The sequence below is a fragment of the Dreissena polymorpha genome, chromosome 6 (genome assembly GCF_020536995.1).
Source record: "Dreissena polymorpha isolate Duluth1 chromosome 6, UMN_Dpol_1.0, whole genome shotgun sequence".
NCBI classification, from domain to species: Eukaryota; Metazoa; Mollusca; class Bivalvia; order Myida; family Dreissenidae; genus Dreissena; species Dreissena polymorpha.
Genome location: NC_068360.1, coordinates 68,625,315 through 68,641,997, shown reverse-complemented (window position 1 = coordinate 68,641,997; position 16,683 = coordinate 68,625,315). Strand labels below are relative to the sequence as shown.

The following is a 16,683-nucleotide window of genomic DNA, read 5'->3' as shown; positions in this document are numbered from 1 at the left end:
CACGTGCCAAGAAGTCCATGAAAAAAGAGACAATACAATAAAGCATGTCTCCGGCAAAACCTGGTACCTGCTACATAAAAGGCAAGACATCAAGCAGAAAATTAACAAAGAATTAAGATGAAAATAAAGTGCTCCAGGAATAATTCACCAGCAAGAAGTCAATAAAATTTTCCAGACACACAAGCCGGTCTTCTAAGACACCCTGGCAACAGCAGCAGAACGGGAAGCTGAAAAAAGATACCTCAGCACTCTGTATAAGATCATCACAAACCTCTCTTCAAAGACGTTTAACCCAAACATACCAGCAAAAGTCAGCGACACAACATGTCAAGGAGTTTTTTAACCGACCACAAACCTCAGATAGACCAGACATTCCTCCTGCAGACACTTTAACTATAGTCTATACCAACCCTCCAACAAAGGCTGAGATCCAGAATGTATTGAACGTGCTGAAGAACACCAGAAGCACTAAGGACAGACTTTTCTACCTAGGAAACCATGATGCTGCCCTTACTGCTGAAAGTCTTGGTAGAAGGAAAAGTCCTAGCAGATTAAAAAGGACACCTGGTGAATCTTCCAAAGGAAGGAGACCTTGTACTCGACAAAAAAGTGCGAGCCATCATACTACTGTCAGTGCCAAGCAAAATACTTACACGCATCATACTGGAACGACTTAAAGATGCAGTCGAAAGAAGACACCGATCAGAATAAGCTTGCTCCAGGAAAAACAAGTCGTGCACGGACCAGATCACCACGCTCAGAGTCATAATAGATCAGTCCTTGGTTGACAGAGAGACCATTTAGGGATTTTTATATCACTATGTCTAAACATGATCCATCACTTATATGATGCAACAACATTCCTGGTAGTCAACAATGGCAAATTGACTAATGATTTTGAGGTGAATACATGCTTTCGTCAAGGATGCATGCTTTCACCGATGATCTTCGTGCTCATTTTGGACTAACCAAAACAGGTACGACCGCAATCCAGTGGACCCTGACACAGACCTTTGTTGACCTGGACTTTTCGGATGACTTATGCCTCATTTTCAAATGCTTCCAACAAATGCAGCAAAAAACAGACAACCGTGCATGAGAAACAGCAATGACCGGGCTCCAAATAAACCTAGAAAAGACATAGACTATGGCTATGAACAAGAATCAACAAAAGTCTATCATCCCGGATGACATAGAGCTCAATGAGGGGGACTCCTTCACCTAACAGGGCAGCGTTGTGTCAGCAACATCAAGGCCAGACTAGGGGAAGCCAGATATGTCTTAAATACTCTAAGACCAGTCTGGAAAGCAGCATCCCTATCTATCCACTAAACAGTGGATTTTCTACAACAAAATCTAGTCTGTCCTCTACGGCTCTGAGACCTGGATAGTCACCAACACTCTGATCAACAAGCTCCAAGTCTTTATGAACAGGTGCCTCCGAAAAATCTTCAAAATCAGATTGACGGTAAAAGTCAAGAACACCTACTTATGGAATGAGGCTAACCAGGATCCCATCAGAAAGCAGATCGCATGAGGAAAATAGAGGTGGATTGGTCATACCTTGCGAAAAACCCCAGAAGACATAACATGGAAGGCCTTACAATGGAAACCCAGTAAGATGCCCTTAGAACACATGGAGGCGATAATGCGAGGAAGACATATGTCAGCTGTAACATTTCATGGTAAGAGCTTAAGAAATCAGCCAAGAACATAGTGCGCTGGAGGACTGTTGCCGTGGCGCTATGCTCCAAGTAAGTCTAGTTTATATGAATATACGTACATATAAGTTAAGTGCCGCTAATACGAGTATAAGTGCATTACATCAATTTAAGGTTATGTTCATTGAAACATTCGTGTATCGGCGATAGATGTGGCGACTATAGAAATACGCTTGTAGAAGTATAGTTGATAGTGCTGTCTACAGAAGCATGCTTGTACATATATAATTTAAAGGTGTCATCTTAAAGGTTATAAAAAGGGTGTATTAGTAATATTTAAGCGTCTTCTCTATCAATCCGTGTGAATATAAGGCTTAGTCAACAGCAGATTGTATGCATAGGAAACATTTGATAAAATCCACTGAACCTTTGACAAACAAAACAATCAATAGAATGAGTGTTCTCGAAGACATCACGCATTAAAGAAAACTTACTGTTATTGTTGATAGGGTCGAGGTCGATGTCGAGGTGACACGTGACGTCATGCGGGGGCGGGCAGACGACAGGAACGGTGGAGTACATAACCAGCGTGCGGGGCTTGTCCTTCTCTCCCACCTCCAGACGATTTTGCTCCACCTGGCCGACAGTACAGAACACATTCCAGTGAACAGATCTATTTACAATAATATAAGTCTAAACTGGAGTCAATGTTTACTTTTTTGTCAGAGGGGAAAACTAAGTTGACTTTTACTTATTGATTACAGGTATACATCGTATACATCGTATAATTATCTTGATATGAACATTATCGAATTGAATGAAGTAACAGCAAATCGTGTCTGCGCGAACACCTATTGAATGTTAATGATTTTTATTTAAAACATGACGATTCCATATTTACAAATGAGCATACCTTAATCCCAGCCCAGTACCCGTTGCTTGGTATGAAGGGTCCCTTGATGGCTCCAGGAGCGCTGAAGTACGAACTGACAGCGCAACTCACCTAGCACAAAAACAGCCTCAATCAGTAACCACCAATTACAGCATTCATTTCTTTCATTATATTTATACAATACACCATGTGTGTATATATTCGAAATTTCTCCTCACGAAGGAGATCGATTAAACAGAATGCAATTTAATCTGAATCCGTAGGCTTACATTTTGACCCATATGTCCAATCAAATATTTTTGATCAAGGGAGACCGTACGCTGCTGAGCACCAGAGATCGACCTGGTTGGAACTTTCATGTCCCATTTGCCGTCAAATAGAAACTTGACATCGAAGCCGACGTCATTGCGAGCCGGATCAAAGTTGATCTGACACTGGAACTCGAACGATGTCGGTTTTCCGGTGCTCGAATTTACGTACGTCAGTATTGGGTCAGACAAGTGTGGGCCGTTCAACATCAATGGATATTTGTCTACAACAATACATGTAGACGTTTATAAACAATATCATGCATATATATTGAACTAAGACATGAAACGTCGTTAAAGTTTTAGCAAGAGAACATACGCACCAACACATCCAGGAGTAAAACCTGTTGGTGATGTTTGATGGGCTTCACATGGCGTTCCATCGCCTAAACAAAAATGATACATTGTTGAAACTGTTACATACATGCGATTGTTTTGTCCATTGTAAAATTGGACACGAACTGTTCGAATGTTTGAGTTTCATCGAAATGAATTTATGTGTTATGTAATGCATTATATTGTGTTATTAAATTACTTTTCATACAATGTATTATATTATGAATTATATTATAATATGTTGTATTGACGTGAAGTTATAAAAATAATTCAGTAAAGTTTCGTATTGAAATATAATTAAAATTTTCTGGTTACAGTTGTTTTTTGTCTATGGTACTATATTTATCAATAACAACGCTAATCAAATTGCAAGTTTCAGCTAAGCTATGTGGTTTGTCCCTTGTACACATCATGGGGAAACATACCTGCGCAGTAGGCCATGGTACAACCTTGAGTTGGTTGGAGCTCATATGCATAGAAGTTCGGACACATCACCACCTGACAAGTATGGAAGGGTACACGTTAATGCGTGAAATGACAGTGTAACGATAATGGACGGGTACACGTTAATGCGTGAAATGACAGTGTAACGATTATGGAGGGGTACACATATATGCGAGAAATGACAGTGTAAAGATTATGGAAGGGTACACATTAATGCGTGAAAAGACAGTGTAACGACTATGGAAGGGTACACATATATGCGAGAAATGACAGTGTTATGATTATGGAAGGGTACACGTTAATGCGTGAAATGATAGTGTAACGATTATGGAAGGGTACACATTAATGCGTGAAAAGACAGTGTTATGATAATGGACGGGTACACGTTAATGCGTGACATGACAGTGTAACGATTATGGAAGGGTACACATTAATGCGTGAAATGACAGTGTAACAATTATGGAAGGGTACACATTAATGCGTGAAATGACAGTGTAACGATTATGGACGAGTTCACATTGATGCGTGAAAAGATAGTGTAACGGTTATGGAAGGGTACACGTTAATGCGTGAAATGACAATGTGACGATTATGGAAGGGTATACGTAAATGCATGAAATGACAGTGTAACGATTACGGAAGGGTACACATTAATGCGTGAAATTACAGTGTTACGATTATAGAAGGGTACATCGTAATGCGTGAATTGACGGTGTAACGATTATGGAAGGATACACATTAATGCGTGCCGCGACGGAGTTACGAGTATGCGTCAGTTACATTATTCTGGTCTTGAAACTGCTCATGTACAGTCTCTATATTGTATGTTAAATGACAATTAACCGTATTTAAAATTAATAATCGATTGTGTTATTTTGCTTCTTTTTTTAGTAAACCATTGAAAGCAATAAAGTCTTCTGCATGACTCTTTTTATTTTTGTTTTTACGTTTGTAAACAAGTTGTTCAATAGTACTTTAATTGTGTTCTTTGTAAAGCAGTCGTCCTGCGCACATCCGGCCTGTCCGGGCGCGCACACTTCTGCGGACACGGGCTGTCCGAGGATGGTGGGATGGCTCCCCCGCATCCACACCGGCACGTGCGTGTTACAGTGATAGAACGGCTGACATGACGTGGCCAGCTTGCTTCCTACAGTTGCCACGTGAGTAAGTACAATATACTATGGGTCATTCTTTTGCACCACAGCATTATAACAATAGAAAAGTGTATACACATTGACATTGTAGATACTAAACATGTATGTTCAATCTCTAATTTTTCAAATCGAAACATAATTTTAAAAATCCATTGATGTAGCAATACTCACCTCCATTGAACCTGTACCATCCAACCTTGAGCGTGTTATCGCAGTAGAGTTGATTATAGTCTGTGTACGCCGAGGTATAGTTAGTGCTGCGCCTCGGCTCGTCAATCAGTTGCGCAAGCTGACACGGATCCGCGGCTTGGCCTGAAGAAAGGAGACGTACCCGATCATTCGCGACAGCGAACACATTGATATTAACACAAACAAAAATTGCCTTTCAATGAACATAAAGTGTGCAATCAGTTGCATATAGAGTTCCTTCAACATGGAATAATGTTCACAGTCTAAGAGTAAAATTCTTCCACAAGTTTCACTAGTGAACGAATTTCCTTAACAATATGGAGATGAGTAATCAATTAACTTCGACTATACAAGGGACTGTTTATCATTACTTATAAATAAATAGATAATAAAAACCCTATACATACTAGCATATGCTATAAACTTTACAATTGTAACACACCTAGTTTTCTTTTAATCAAGACCTAATGCCAATATTCACTGCATTTAAATGCATGTATGGCAAAGAGATATTCAAATCAGACTTAAGAACAGTAACTAATGTAAATGTCTTCTCGTTTGCAGAATTGATAACGAAAGCTCATATCGTTTGACCAGTCTATGGAAATGTGATGGTGCTATCTAAAACAAAATGCGAATCATCATAATATAGCTAAAATAAGTGGCTCATTAAACACCCGTTATTACGTGTATTACAGTAAGAGTGGAACAGTACCTGTGGCTGCTAGTGTCAGCAAACACAAAATAAAGACCAACATCGTGTCACCTCCGCTATGTCCCAGTAGTAGACGAGAAATAGTCTTGACGTTACAGACAGGGCAGATTCTTTCCTTGGCCTAAAGGCTGGGGTGCGGATTTGGACTACACAAGTAGTCATGCAGGATGAGTTGCATGTACCGACATCTACACAAGTAGCCATGCAGGATGAGTTGCCTGTACCGACATCTACATAAGTAGTCAAGCAGGATGAGTTGCCTGTACCGACATCTACACAAGTAGTCATGCAGGATGAGTTGCATGTACCGACATCTACACAAGTAGCCATGCAGGATGAGTTGCATGTACCGACATCTACATAAGTAGTCAAGCAGGATGAGTTGCCTGTACCGACATTTACACAAGTAGTCATGCAGGATGAGTTGCCTGTACCGACATCTACACAAGTAGTCAAGCAGGGTGAGTTGCCTGTACCGACATCTACACAAGTAGTCAAGCAGGATGAGTTGCATGTACCGACATTTACACAAGTTGTCATGCATGATGAGTTGCCTGAACCGACATCTTCATTAGTAGCCATGCAGGATGAGTTGCCTGTACAGAAATCTACACAAGCAGTCAGGCAGGATGAGTTGCATGTACCGACATCTACACAAGAAGTCAGGCAGGATGACTTGCATGTAACGACATCTACACAAGTAACCATGCAGAATGAGTTGCATGTACCGACATCTACATAAGTAGTCAAGCAGGGTGAGTTGCATGTACCGACATTTACACAAGTAGTCAAGCAGGATGAGTTGCCTGTAACGACATCTTGTCATGCAGGATGAGTTGCATGTACCGACATCTACACAAGAAGTCATGCAGGATGAGTTGCATGTACCGACATCTACACAAGAAGTCATGCAGGATGAGTTGCATGTACTGACATATACACAAGAAGTCATGCAAGATCAGTTGCGTGTACCGACATCCACATAAGTAGTCATTCAGGATGAGTTGACTGTTCCGACATCTTCACAAATAGTCATGCAGGATGAGTTGCCTGTACCGACATCTACTCATGTAGCAATGCAGGGTGAGTTGCATGTACCGACAACTACACAAGTAGTCATGCAGGATGAGTTGCATGTACCTACATCTACACAAGTAGCCATGCAGGTTGAGTTGCATGTACCGACATCTACACAAGTAGTCATGCAGGATGAGTTGCATGTACCGACATCTACATAAGTAGTCATGCAGGATGAGTTGCCTGAACCGACATCTTTACAAGTAGTCAAGCAGGGTGAGTTGCATGTACCGACATCTACACAAGTAGTCAAGCAGGATGAGTTTCCTGTACCGACATCTATACAAGTAGTCAAACAGGGTGAGTTGCCTGTACCGCATGTACCGACATCACGTTTTGTGCCGTATGTGAACATCTAAATAATTGCCCTTGTAGCACTACATATCTTCCTAGTTTCTTAAGTTTTTCGCTAGGACTTTAAGACAATATCGACATATAGTCACAGATCGTCGCAGTGATTGCTGCCACACATTTTCCGCCACATTGTATTATTTACCAGCACAAATACCTATTGAGAAAAAGTTTGTTGAGGGTATTTTAGCTTATTAAGCGTATTACTATTTTAAGCAAGTGGTATATTGGCATTCATGTTGATAAACTTTGCTCGCTCTGCACGGCTAGGCTCCGTCCACCAATCATGCAAAGTTGTTATATACAAATGTTATATCATTCAATTAGCTGTCATTATTCGAAAAGCGTGATATTAAGAGCGTACATGTCCGATTGTACTTCAAAGGTATCGTTAAAGAAAACTGTGAATCTACATACTGTTTAAACTATCACATATTGCCGATCTGCTAACATGTTCATTGGAATCGCCTATTGGGCTCGTCCCATATGGCATGTCAGCTGTTTTTGGTGTCACGAACAATTTTTTTATTGTTATACAAACATTACTCTTATTATACATGAATTGCTGTCAATGTGACTTCATAATATTCTACAAACACCACACGTGATTTCACTATACTAACATTTTGTTAACGAACTAAAGCGGATTGGGGTGTGCGGTTGTGCGCATGCGCTGTGCACACAGGGGAAACAGGGCAAAACGGAAAATCAACACAAGTAAGTTAAGATTGTTAGAGCTCGTTTTGCTTTGTTAGCTTTATGTAAAATAATAATTAAAATAACTGTGATCAGGATTAGACGTATTCGATGCCGTTTTAGGATTTATTGTTGAATACAAAAACTGCTTCACATTTAACGAGAGCAGTATATAAATGTGTGGAAATTCACTTGGTTGCGACACTGGCTCGCTGATTACTGGCGGACTGGGATATGGGCATACAACCTTTAAAGTCCACGAACCAATATAGTTGGCATTCCACAAGCGCTATGCTTTTCAGATAAGACGTTAGATAAAAAGTGTCTTCTATGTCCTGAAAACCCGAAATTAACACTGAGTGTTCAATCATTTTTTATTCTAAATTCGATCATATTCAGTAAATGAAGATTAAATTTGCGACCAGTTTCGCTACACTCGATCACATTTGATAAATAAGATTAAATTTTAAAAATCAAATAGTTTCTTAAATGGAGATTTAAAAGATCTGTGCAAATGTATTTGCACACTCTTACCTAATTGAGACATTGTAAACACGATAACAACCTAAAAAGTTTACCGACCGACCCTAATTGTTTGGCGATGTTATTCAAAACAAATGACATTTTCAATTTAGGCCTTAGCCTTATATCTGGGTCGAACTTAAAATAGATTGAGTTGGATCTGAGGACATAAACTAAATACAGTGCAACATGTGTCCATCGGCCTGTCAATGCAATTGGCCATATTGACCTTTGTAGGCAGGGGACCATTTTTCATGTATGGTCAGACTACACAAAGCATCTCGGTGTCAGGGACTAGCCGATAACAAGTTGTGTAAACTTCTCCCCTGGAAACTTAAAATGATATTTGAATTACATGAGTTGTATTAAAGGATCACTAATCCTTTTATTGCGTGATAACAACATCACTTAAAAGCGAAGTGTTGTTGGTGATACGTTATCAGCTTTATATTTTGTCACGCACTCATGGTATAGCGTTATGAATGCGACCAATACAAATTGTTATCGTTACGTTTCATGCAATTATAATTAACCACTCGACACATAGCCTCGGTGAACCACGTATAAACCAGATGGTTCGACCCACTGTATTCATTGGCCACCAACGCAAGGTTACCGTATACCCCTTGCACATAGTGCATAAGATAGATAACTAATGATTGTATTCATTTATGTTTGCTTTGCATCATGTTTAATATCGTGTCTACCTAAATATATATACAAATAGTCAATATACTAACGTCAAACTAAACGAAAAGAATGCAGTCATGTCTTGGGTAAGCACATGTAGCTCATTTATAGTTGTATAATTTCATGTACTAGTAAATGACAGGCTAACGTCTATGTACGTCCGTTGCGTACGTCATATTACGTCATAACCTTTGGACACTATATTTTCCACACGTTCCCGTCGGAAATTGCACACGTCACCATTGCGTGTGTCAATGTATATTAATATATTCACTTCAGTAGAGAGGTCAGTACACGTATATGAAAATACCATAGACGCGAAAAGTGTAGACCCTGAAAAGCCTGTGTTGACTGCAAAAGCTAATCTGTGACGATACTTTACGCGGGATGCAAGTTTCAAATGCATTAGCTCCGTTTTTTTGAGATGCTGATATTTTTAAAACGGTGTTGTCTCTGAAATTATATCGATCAAATTTATTTTCGAATTATCGATATTGTGTCAGTATATGGATTGCGTAAAGCTCGACAAAGATGATGTTTATGTAACGTAAAATATGTTAATGACTGGAACAGACGTTGCATATAACTGCACTTGGCTTTTCATTGTTCGATTGAGAACAACTAAGGTTAATACCACGTATTGCAAGCCAGTTTTGGTAGGTATTAAACACCTGATTACTGCCGCATTCGCGCCGAGAAAGAGTTCGCGGCGCCAAGAAATAGTTCGCGGCGCGGAAGAGTATACTTTACATTACATTTATACATAGTGAAATTAGTCCACTGCGTGCAACGTTGAAATCGCGAAACACAGCTCTCCTTGAAGGTCACAGGGGCTGGTCGGCCAACCTACTTGTACGCGTAACCACCATAAACGCGCAATTGGGTAATTGATACTCAACTGATAAGAGACACCATGACTGGTACGTTGATGCAAATGAAGGCATTGTTAACTCGCGACTATTATTTTCGATTGATGTCGGTCAATGAAGTAGGCGTTTACCGCAGACAGATGGACTTGTAATAACAGATTTACCATTCACCTTATATAAAACGATAATTAATACAGTACATTAAAGACAATGTCGGGCATCATAATCACATATTTTAGTTGTTCACTTTCGAACAACTAAGGTTACTACCACGTTATCAAAATCGGCATTAGCTAGGTTATGATCACCAAACAAATTTATTGAATCATTTATGTCAGAGGTTTCAGTTCTTCCACTATATTAATTCACAAATGGACCCATAATGTGGACATATGTTTTTAAACGAAGCGAGTATAGAAAACAATCAATACACACTTCTTGAATTAAACGTGTCGCGGAAGAGAATGTTTTTGAATTATTAAAATAGGCCACTATTTGCTGCGTCTTGATCACGTGGTATTTTTGCGCAGCATATGGGACACTCAAAAATCTGAGGATATTAATAAATATGGCAAAAATAAAACTATTGCTGATCAACAAGTATATCGAGAGTCCAATACACTATCGCGCGTCTGTTGTGTAACTTCGTTGGTAGTGCTTCGTTGATCACTCCTGTTTTCTGAATTTCACGGGTGATAACAACGCAATAGTATATTGTTAAGTTTGTTTATATACACCGTTCTCAACTTACTACACGTTGAACATGAGTTCACCAATTACTAAAGTATACTATAGACAACTACAAAAATGCTTTATTATCGCTAAAACCGAATATAAAAAACAACTAAATATAACAAGAAATATCTTTAACAAGATATTCGGCGTAAATGCTTACTTAAAGATAAAGTGTGAAAATGTACGTTTCTAAATAATTAAATTGAAAACTAAAGTTTAACTATTGATTTTTTTTCACTCGCTAGTCGCATATTCACCGCATGAAATGTGTGTTATTATAGTCAATCCACACATTAGTGTAAGTAGATAAAAATGATATTACGGGAGTTCACATCATATATGTCCTCGCATGGTTCAGTATGAGTTTATTTCTTCACCATCGAAATATATCATTTGTTAATATTTGATAAGCACGCATTTTTTTCGACACGTTTTAATCACACGTTCATAGCCGGGTCATGCGAACATAGATGTTATGGCGTTTCGGCGTTTGCGCAGTCTGGTCAGAACCAATGCTGTCCGCTATAACTTCAATCAAGGTGTTATGGTCTCATTGTGTATCTCTTGACCAGACTGAGACATGCGCAGGCTGGGTAGGCTATAGCTATGATGGGGGCATATGGCGGAAGACCCATTTTCACATGGCTTGGGTTAAAAAAACTCATTGCGAATTGCAAATGGCACATTTTAGCACAATGATTTTCAATATAAAATTGAAATCAAATAGCGAATATAGCAAATTGGCAAATAAGGGTTCAGGAACGATTTCCAGACGTGCTGACCGAGTACGGCAAACATTTTGTGGTTAGATTATTAAACGCGATTTTCCTCTTATCGTGACACTATACTATTTCGGTAGTGTTTGTTTTCTCATCTTAAAAGCAAAACTGTATACATGTATATCGATAGCCATATCTTCCCCTGACGATTATGTGCCCGAGTACTGACACTGAAATTCTGAAAAATGGATTTTAATGCGTAATTGTAACTGGGCCACAATTTGTGCCTATGTGTCGTATGAACATGCAGAATTACTTATACTGATCAGTGCTACATCCATTACGTTGTGCATGGGCGAAGTGATATGGCCAAATTTCAGGGGATATCTCTCGAACCAGTCTATGAACTATTCGAATGTATTCATTCGTGTCTGCTTTCGTTATGTTAAGGTAATTTAAGGTGTACAGCTGGGTAAAACATCTACGACGAAAAAGCGCATTAGTTTTCTATACCTATGTTAAGATTAAAGACCGGCTGACACAGTGTGAACTACTAGGGTAACAAGTAATGCATAAACAACAAAGTACTGGTCAACAGCGCTGTCTTTATGACTTCCTAATTCGTGAGTGAAAAGTATTGCTCGCAGATTTGTTTATTATGTATTTTCATAAATTATATTATTGTATATTTTGAATTTGTATATGGTGTCAAAAAACAAAAGTTGTGTACATGGAATTTCCATCATGAAATTATATTGTTAGTGTGACAGGTATTTGATATTCTAACCATATTCATTTAATATGACGGTGATTGCACTTGTATTTTATATTAACTAGTTCTCATAATACCATTTTCCCTGTATTTTCTATGCTTTCAGAACGTCAAAACGTGACATGTTTTTGTTGTTTTGTCCAAGTTATCTCTATAACATAAATAGGATGATAAACAGTGTACACACATTTCGACATGTTCGTTAAGACACATTCTTTATAAATTTGAATGGGTTGTGTTCATTTCAAAGTTGCGATTTAAAAAGCTTTAACCTTATTCACATACTTTTTTGTTGTTTTGTTTTGTTTACGCACATTCTTTGTTGATATTATTTTTGTAAATCAAAATCGAGATGTAATAAATTACTACTATCTGGTCACTTTACTTTTAGCTGTACCGATGGTGTAACGTGATTTGCTTGACTGCTCTGGTAACGTTGTATTTTGCTGGACCACTCTGGTTACGTTGTGTTTTGCTGGACCACTCTGGTAACGTTGTGTTTTGCTGGACCACTCTGGTAACGTTGTATTTTGCTGGACCACTCTGGTTACGTTGTATTTTGCTGGACCACTCTGGTTACGTTGTATTTTGCTGGACCACTCTGGTTACGTTGTATTTTGCTGGACCACTCTGGTTACGTTGTATTTTGCTGGACCACTCTGGTTACGTTGTATTTTGCTGGACCACTCTGGTTACGTTGTATTTTGCTGGACCACTCTGGTTACGTTGTATTTTGCTTGACCACTCTGGTAACGTTGTATTTTGCTGGACCACTCTGGTAACGTTGTGTTTTGCTGGACCACTCTGGTAACGTTGTATTTTGCTGGACCACTCTGGTAACGTTGTGTTTTGCTGGACCACTCTGGTAACGTTGTGTTTTGCTGGACCACTCTGGTAACGTTGTGTTTTGCTGGACCACTCTGGTTACGTTGTGTTTTGCTGGACCACTCTGGTCACGCACCGTTCTGCTGGACCACCTCTCCCAGCTGGCTGATGTCCTTTCCGGTGAGCAGCGCCATTTCCAGTTTCACCTTGCTCGGCCAGTGACACCCGAACACCGGCCACAGACCCGCACTGTAGTCCACTTCGGTAAAAGTGTGCAGTGCGCGGTTTCGTGTGACGTCAAACACGCTGAAGGCATGTCGGTCCGTGTCGAGCAGAAATCCGAAAGTCCGATTTAGTACAGTCCCTGAAGTGTTCAATGACAGTGGCAAGTGCGCAAGATTGTATCCGTTTTGACGACACCACACACAGACCTGTTTGTGGTCGTCACAGTGCTGGCCGCAAAATGACCAGGCGTTCGGCTGATCGTACACGTAATAATTATGGTCAATGTCGCCGCGACGACTTACAGCAACCTCGAACACAAAGTTTATATTGTCTAGAGGTCGAACAATATTGTACTTCATCTGAACTTCAAAGTAAAACTTTCCCGGCGCATGGAACGCTCTGTTTCCGATGACGCCGCGGTACTTCTTGAGGCGGCGCTCCCCCGGCACCACGCCCTGCTTCTGTATCGTGGAGTAGTTGCGGAGTACCTGATCGTTCTCGCTGATCTCGCGGTACTGGTGAACCGTGTCCTTGTCGAACGTAAAATATGGGCCTTAAATAGAGAACACATACATGGTAAACATCTGAATTCATATCTTCCGGTTACAAAACATGTCACTACATCAAGTTTAAATAGAAAAAAAAGATTTTTAACGAATTTCTCCATCAAATCTAAAAAACACAAAAAAGAACACATGCGTTCAAAGCTGGCTTAATATTCAACGTACAGAAGATCTCCCCGTATCGCCTGTCATCGTCATGGTGACGGTTGGTTGAGGCGGAGGAGAGGCCAATGTGGGTGTGGCCTCGTGAAATGGACAACCGCTTCTTCTGCATCACCGTAGAGATGTCCCCCATGGAGCGACAGAACACCTGCACGTGCACGGGACAACATGGAAAGAACACATTAGTTTATATTTATATCGAATGCACATGTACTAGTATTACATGTATTCGATGTAAAAAAAAAACAAATTTATACCTGAAACTCGGCCTCCAGTCGTGTGTTGTCGAACACTGGACTCTCGATATGCATTGTTTGTCGGTCAACCTGAAATATTTATATAGTGTCTTTGTGGTGATTGCTGCGGCCGCCGTACATAATAGCAGAAGACGTGGGTATAAATCGTTTGCAATCAAACGCGTTTAAGGGATCGTTTATGAAATGTATGTCATGCATGTTACGATGTATAAAAAAGTAATTGGCTCACAATTAATTATTGCATGAAAATATTAATGCGTGCATTGCAAACACATCTTGCTCCATATGCATAACAAATATGTGTATGACCTACGAACGAATATCAAGATGAGCGTATACTAGCAAATCAATAATTATTAGCACAGATCGTTTTATCTCCCTTCATTTAAACAACAAGACCATACGTGCATGTGTATCTTCGTGAATAGCATCCAATTGCGTCTTGCCTATCTCATCCATCTTATTAAGAGAAGGGGATTGGACATGAATCGTTACTTTGCATCACTTACCTTTTAAGATATTGCCGCATATTTACGTAACTAATTGATGAATAAACTAAATGAATATTAATAGCTGTCACAGTATGCGTGTTTGTGATAATAAAACTCATCTACACTTAAGCGTGCGATAATATAATTAACAAAAGAGAATTGTATCTCCATTTTAAACGCAATAAAGTAAAAATGTTAGAAGAAACATGTCTTCTACCTTCAAAGCGGACATTTTCTTGAGGCGCTGCATGAGAGTAGAGTGCAGCGGTACGAACTCCGTGGGGTCGGTGTGGTTGATCACATGGTTAGAGAAGTCCCGGGCGCTGGCGGCGCTGTCCAGGTACCCTTCGAGAGTCTCGACGTACGCCTGGATCCGGCCTTTCTTCTGCTCGCACAAAGTCGCCAGCTGGTCCTTCAACTGCCGCTGCCGCTGAGCTAATATCTTTTGACATCTTTCAAACGCATCGTCGATATCTTTTTCAACTTCAAGTTCTTTAATATCAATATTTAACAATTCCTGTTCTGTTTGCTGGAGTACAAACTTGACTGAAGACATGTCTGTATCCCATGTTTTAAAAAACTGTTCCAGCTCGGTTTTTTTCAGCAGATAGAGGTCCTGAACGTTGATGATCTGATGACCCTTGGACCTCTCATGGTCGCAGACGGTGCACGCGGTACAGATTGAAGTCTCACATCCGGGTTTCGTGCAGTAGAACGCCAGCTGCTGACCTTCGTGCCCGGCTTTAGTGCACACGATTTTCCTCCTAAAGACGTCGAGTCCCGAGTTCTGCAGCTCTTTAATCGTTAGCACGCTGTGTTTTCTCGAGGCAAGGCTACGCTTGTGCGCTCGTGTGCACTCAGCACACATAAAAATGTAACAGTCCTTACAGAAGTCGCTCGCGGTCTGGTCCTCAGGGCAGTCTTTGCAGAGAATTTCCGACGATCTCTTTCGGACTAAGTTAAAAGTGCGTATTCATAGTAGCATAAGAATACATTATTGTATCGCGTTCTTTACTATTAAATTGATTTTGTGGATAAAATTGATAAAATTAATATTATTTCAACGATAATTTAAATTATAGGCTGAGATGTGTTGCAATGCTCATATTTATTTACATTTATCTTCAATATCGATTTGATATATTCTGCAAATTTGCATTGTGGTATTTGAAGGCGGTTTCCGGCATTGAATGGGACGTGGATATGTAGAGATGCATCTTACCCTTGATGAAGTCAATGAGGTTACGGCGGGTGGTGTCCTTGGCCAGGGAGGATATGCGACCCTTGGGAAGCTCATGACTCTGCTTGCACAGAGGACAGTCCAACAGGTGACCTGCAACAAACACCATATATGGTACATACCACAGGGGGCAGTCCGTCGGCTAGCCTTGTATCTTAAATGAGAAAGCTTAGTTTCTGAAAATGTCGATATAGCAACTGTAAGCACGTATAGCTAAACATATCCCCAGCATTTAATCCATCATTTCAAAACATTAGGTACCTCCAATAACGACCGACCATTTATTCCCTTCTTTTTCTAGCGTAAAAATACCATATTTCGGGTTTCAATTTGTTTCAAATTACCTTTGACAAGTTTTTTCAGGCACTGTTGACAGAAGGTGTGGAGGCAGGGCAGGACTCGCGGCACGTGCTCCTCTTCGTCATACTCGCGTGTGCAGATGCTGCAGACGAGGAACTCCTCCTTCACGTCTTCTGCGCGCAACATTTCCGGTTCCGGTGCGGGGTCTAGTGGCTTCACAAATGTTTTACTCCGTTCTACACTGGTCAAGTCAATAGGCTGCTCCGGTAGAAAACGAACACTTCGTGGTGGAAGTCTGATTAGCACATAGCGAGAAAATGATGAAGTTAAAAACACTTCATAGAAAGACGTCATTAGGGGCTCACTATATAAAACTGATATTAAAAATCAATATTTAAAATTGACTAATTGCAATATAAACGAATGCACGAATGATTCAATGACTGACTGAGTGAGTGAGTGAGTGAGTGAGTGAGTGAGTGAGTGAGTG

At 40.1% G+C, this 16,683-nt stretch overlaps 2 protein-coding genes across 2 annotated transcripts in view; both read right to left on the bottom strand.

Moving 5' to 3' along the window:
• LOC127836622 (von Willebrand factor D and EGF domain-containing protein-like) overlaps positions 1–5,840 on the bottom strand; it is a 32,828-nt gene extending 26,988 nt beyond the window's left edge. The window contains exons 1-8 of the mRNA XM_052363293.1: positions 5,700–5,840; positions 4,967–5,107; positions 4,616–4,788; positions 3,623–3,695; positions 3,185–3,247; positions 2,823–3,085; positions 2,575–2,664; positions 2,156–2,297 (exon numbers count right to left, since the gene is read on the bottom strand). Of these exons, the coding sequence (XP_052219253.1) occupies positions 2,156–2,297; positions 2,575–2,664; positions 2,823–3,085; positions 3,185–3,247; positions 3,623–3,695; positions 4,616–4,788; positions 4,967–5,107; positions 5,700–5,742 (988 nt within the window). The 5' untranslated portion in view covers positions 5,743–5,840. The remainder of the gene's footprint in view (positions 1–2,155; positions 2,298–2,574; positions 2,665–2,822; positions 3,086–3,184; positions 3,248–3,622; positions 3,696–4,615; positions 4,789–4,966; positions 5,108–5,699) is intronic.
• Positions 5,841–12,008: 6,168 nt separating this feature from the next.
• Positions 12,009–16,398, bottom strand: LOC127836627 (E3 ubiquitin-protein ligase TRIM56-like). The gene is made up of 6 exons (XM_052363301.1): positions 16,238–16,398; positions 15,876–15,986; positions 14,871–15,607; positions 14,163–14,231; positions 13,909–14,053; positions 12,009–13,733 (listed from the first exon to the last, which is right to left on the bottom strand). The coding sequence occupies exons 1-6, from the start codon at positions 16,377–16,379 to the stop codon at positions 13,084–13,086; spliced, it is 1,854 nt and encodes a 617-aa protein (XP_052219261.1). The 5' UTR covers positions 16,380–16,398; the 3' UTR covers positions 12,009–13,083.
• Between the last annotated feature and the right edge of the window lie 285 nt (positions 16,399–16,683).

Excerpts from the sequence above, each read along its gene's own strand:
- LOC127836627 (XM_052363301.1), bottom strand. The coding sequence starts at position 16,379 with ATGTTGCGCGCAGAAGACGTGAAGGAGGAGTTCCTCGTCTGCAGCATC. Across the intron at positions 14,054-14,162 it reads GACTGGAGGCCGAGTTTCAG|GTGTTCTGTCGCTCCATGGG; the intron begins GTATAAATTTGT and ends GTGCACGTGCAG. Across the intron at positions 13,734-13,908 it reads GCGATACGGGGAGATCTTCT|GCCCATATTTTACGTTCGAC; the intron begins GTACGTTGAATA and ends TCTCTATTTAAG.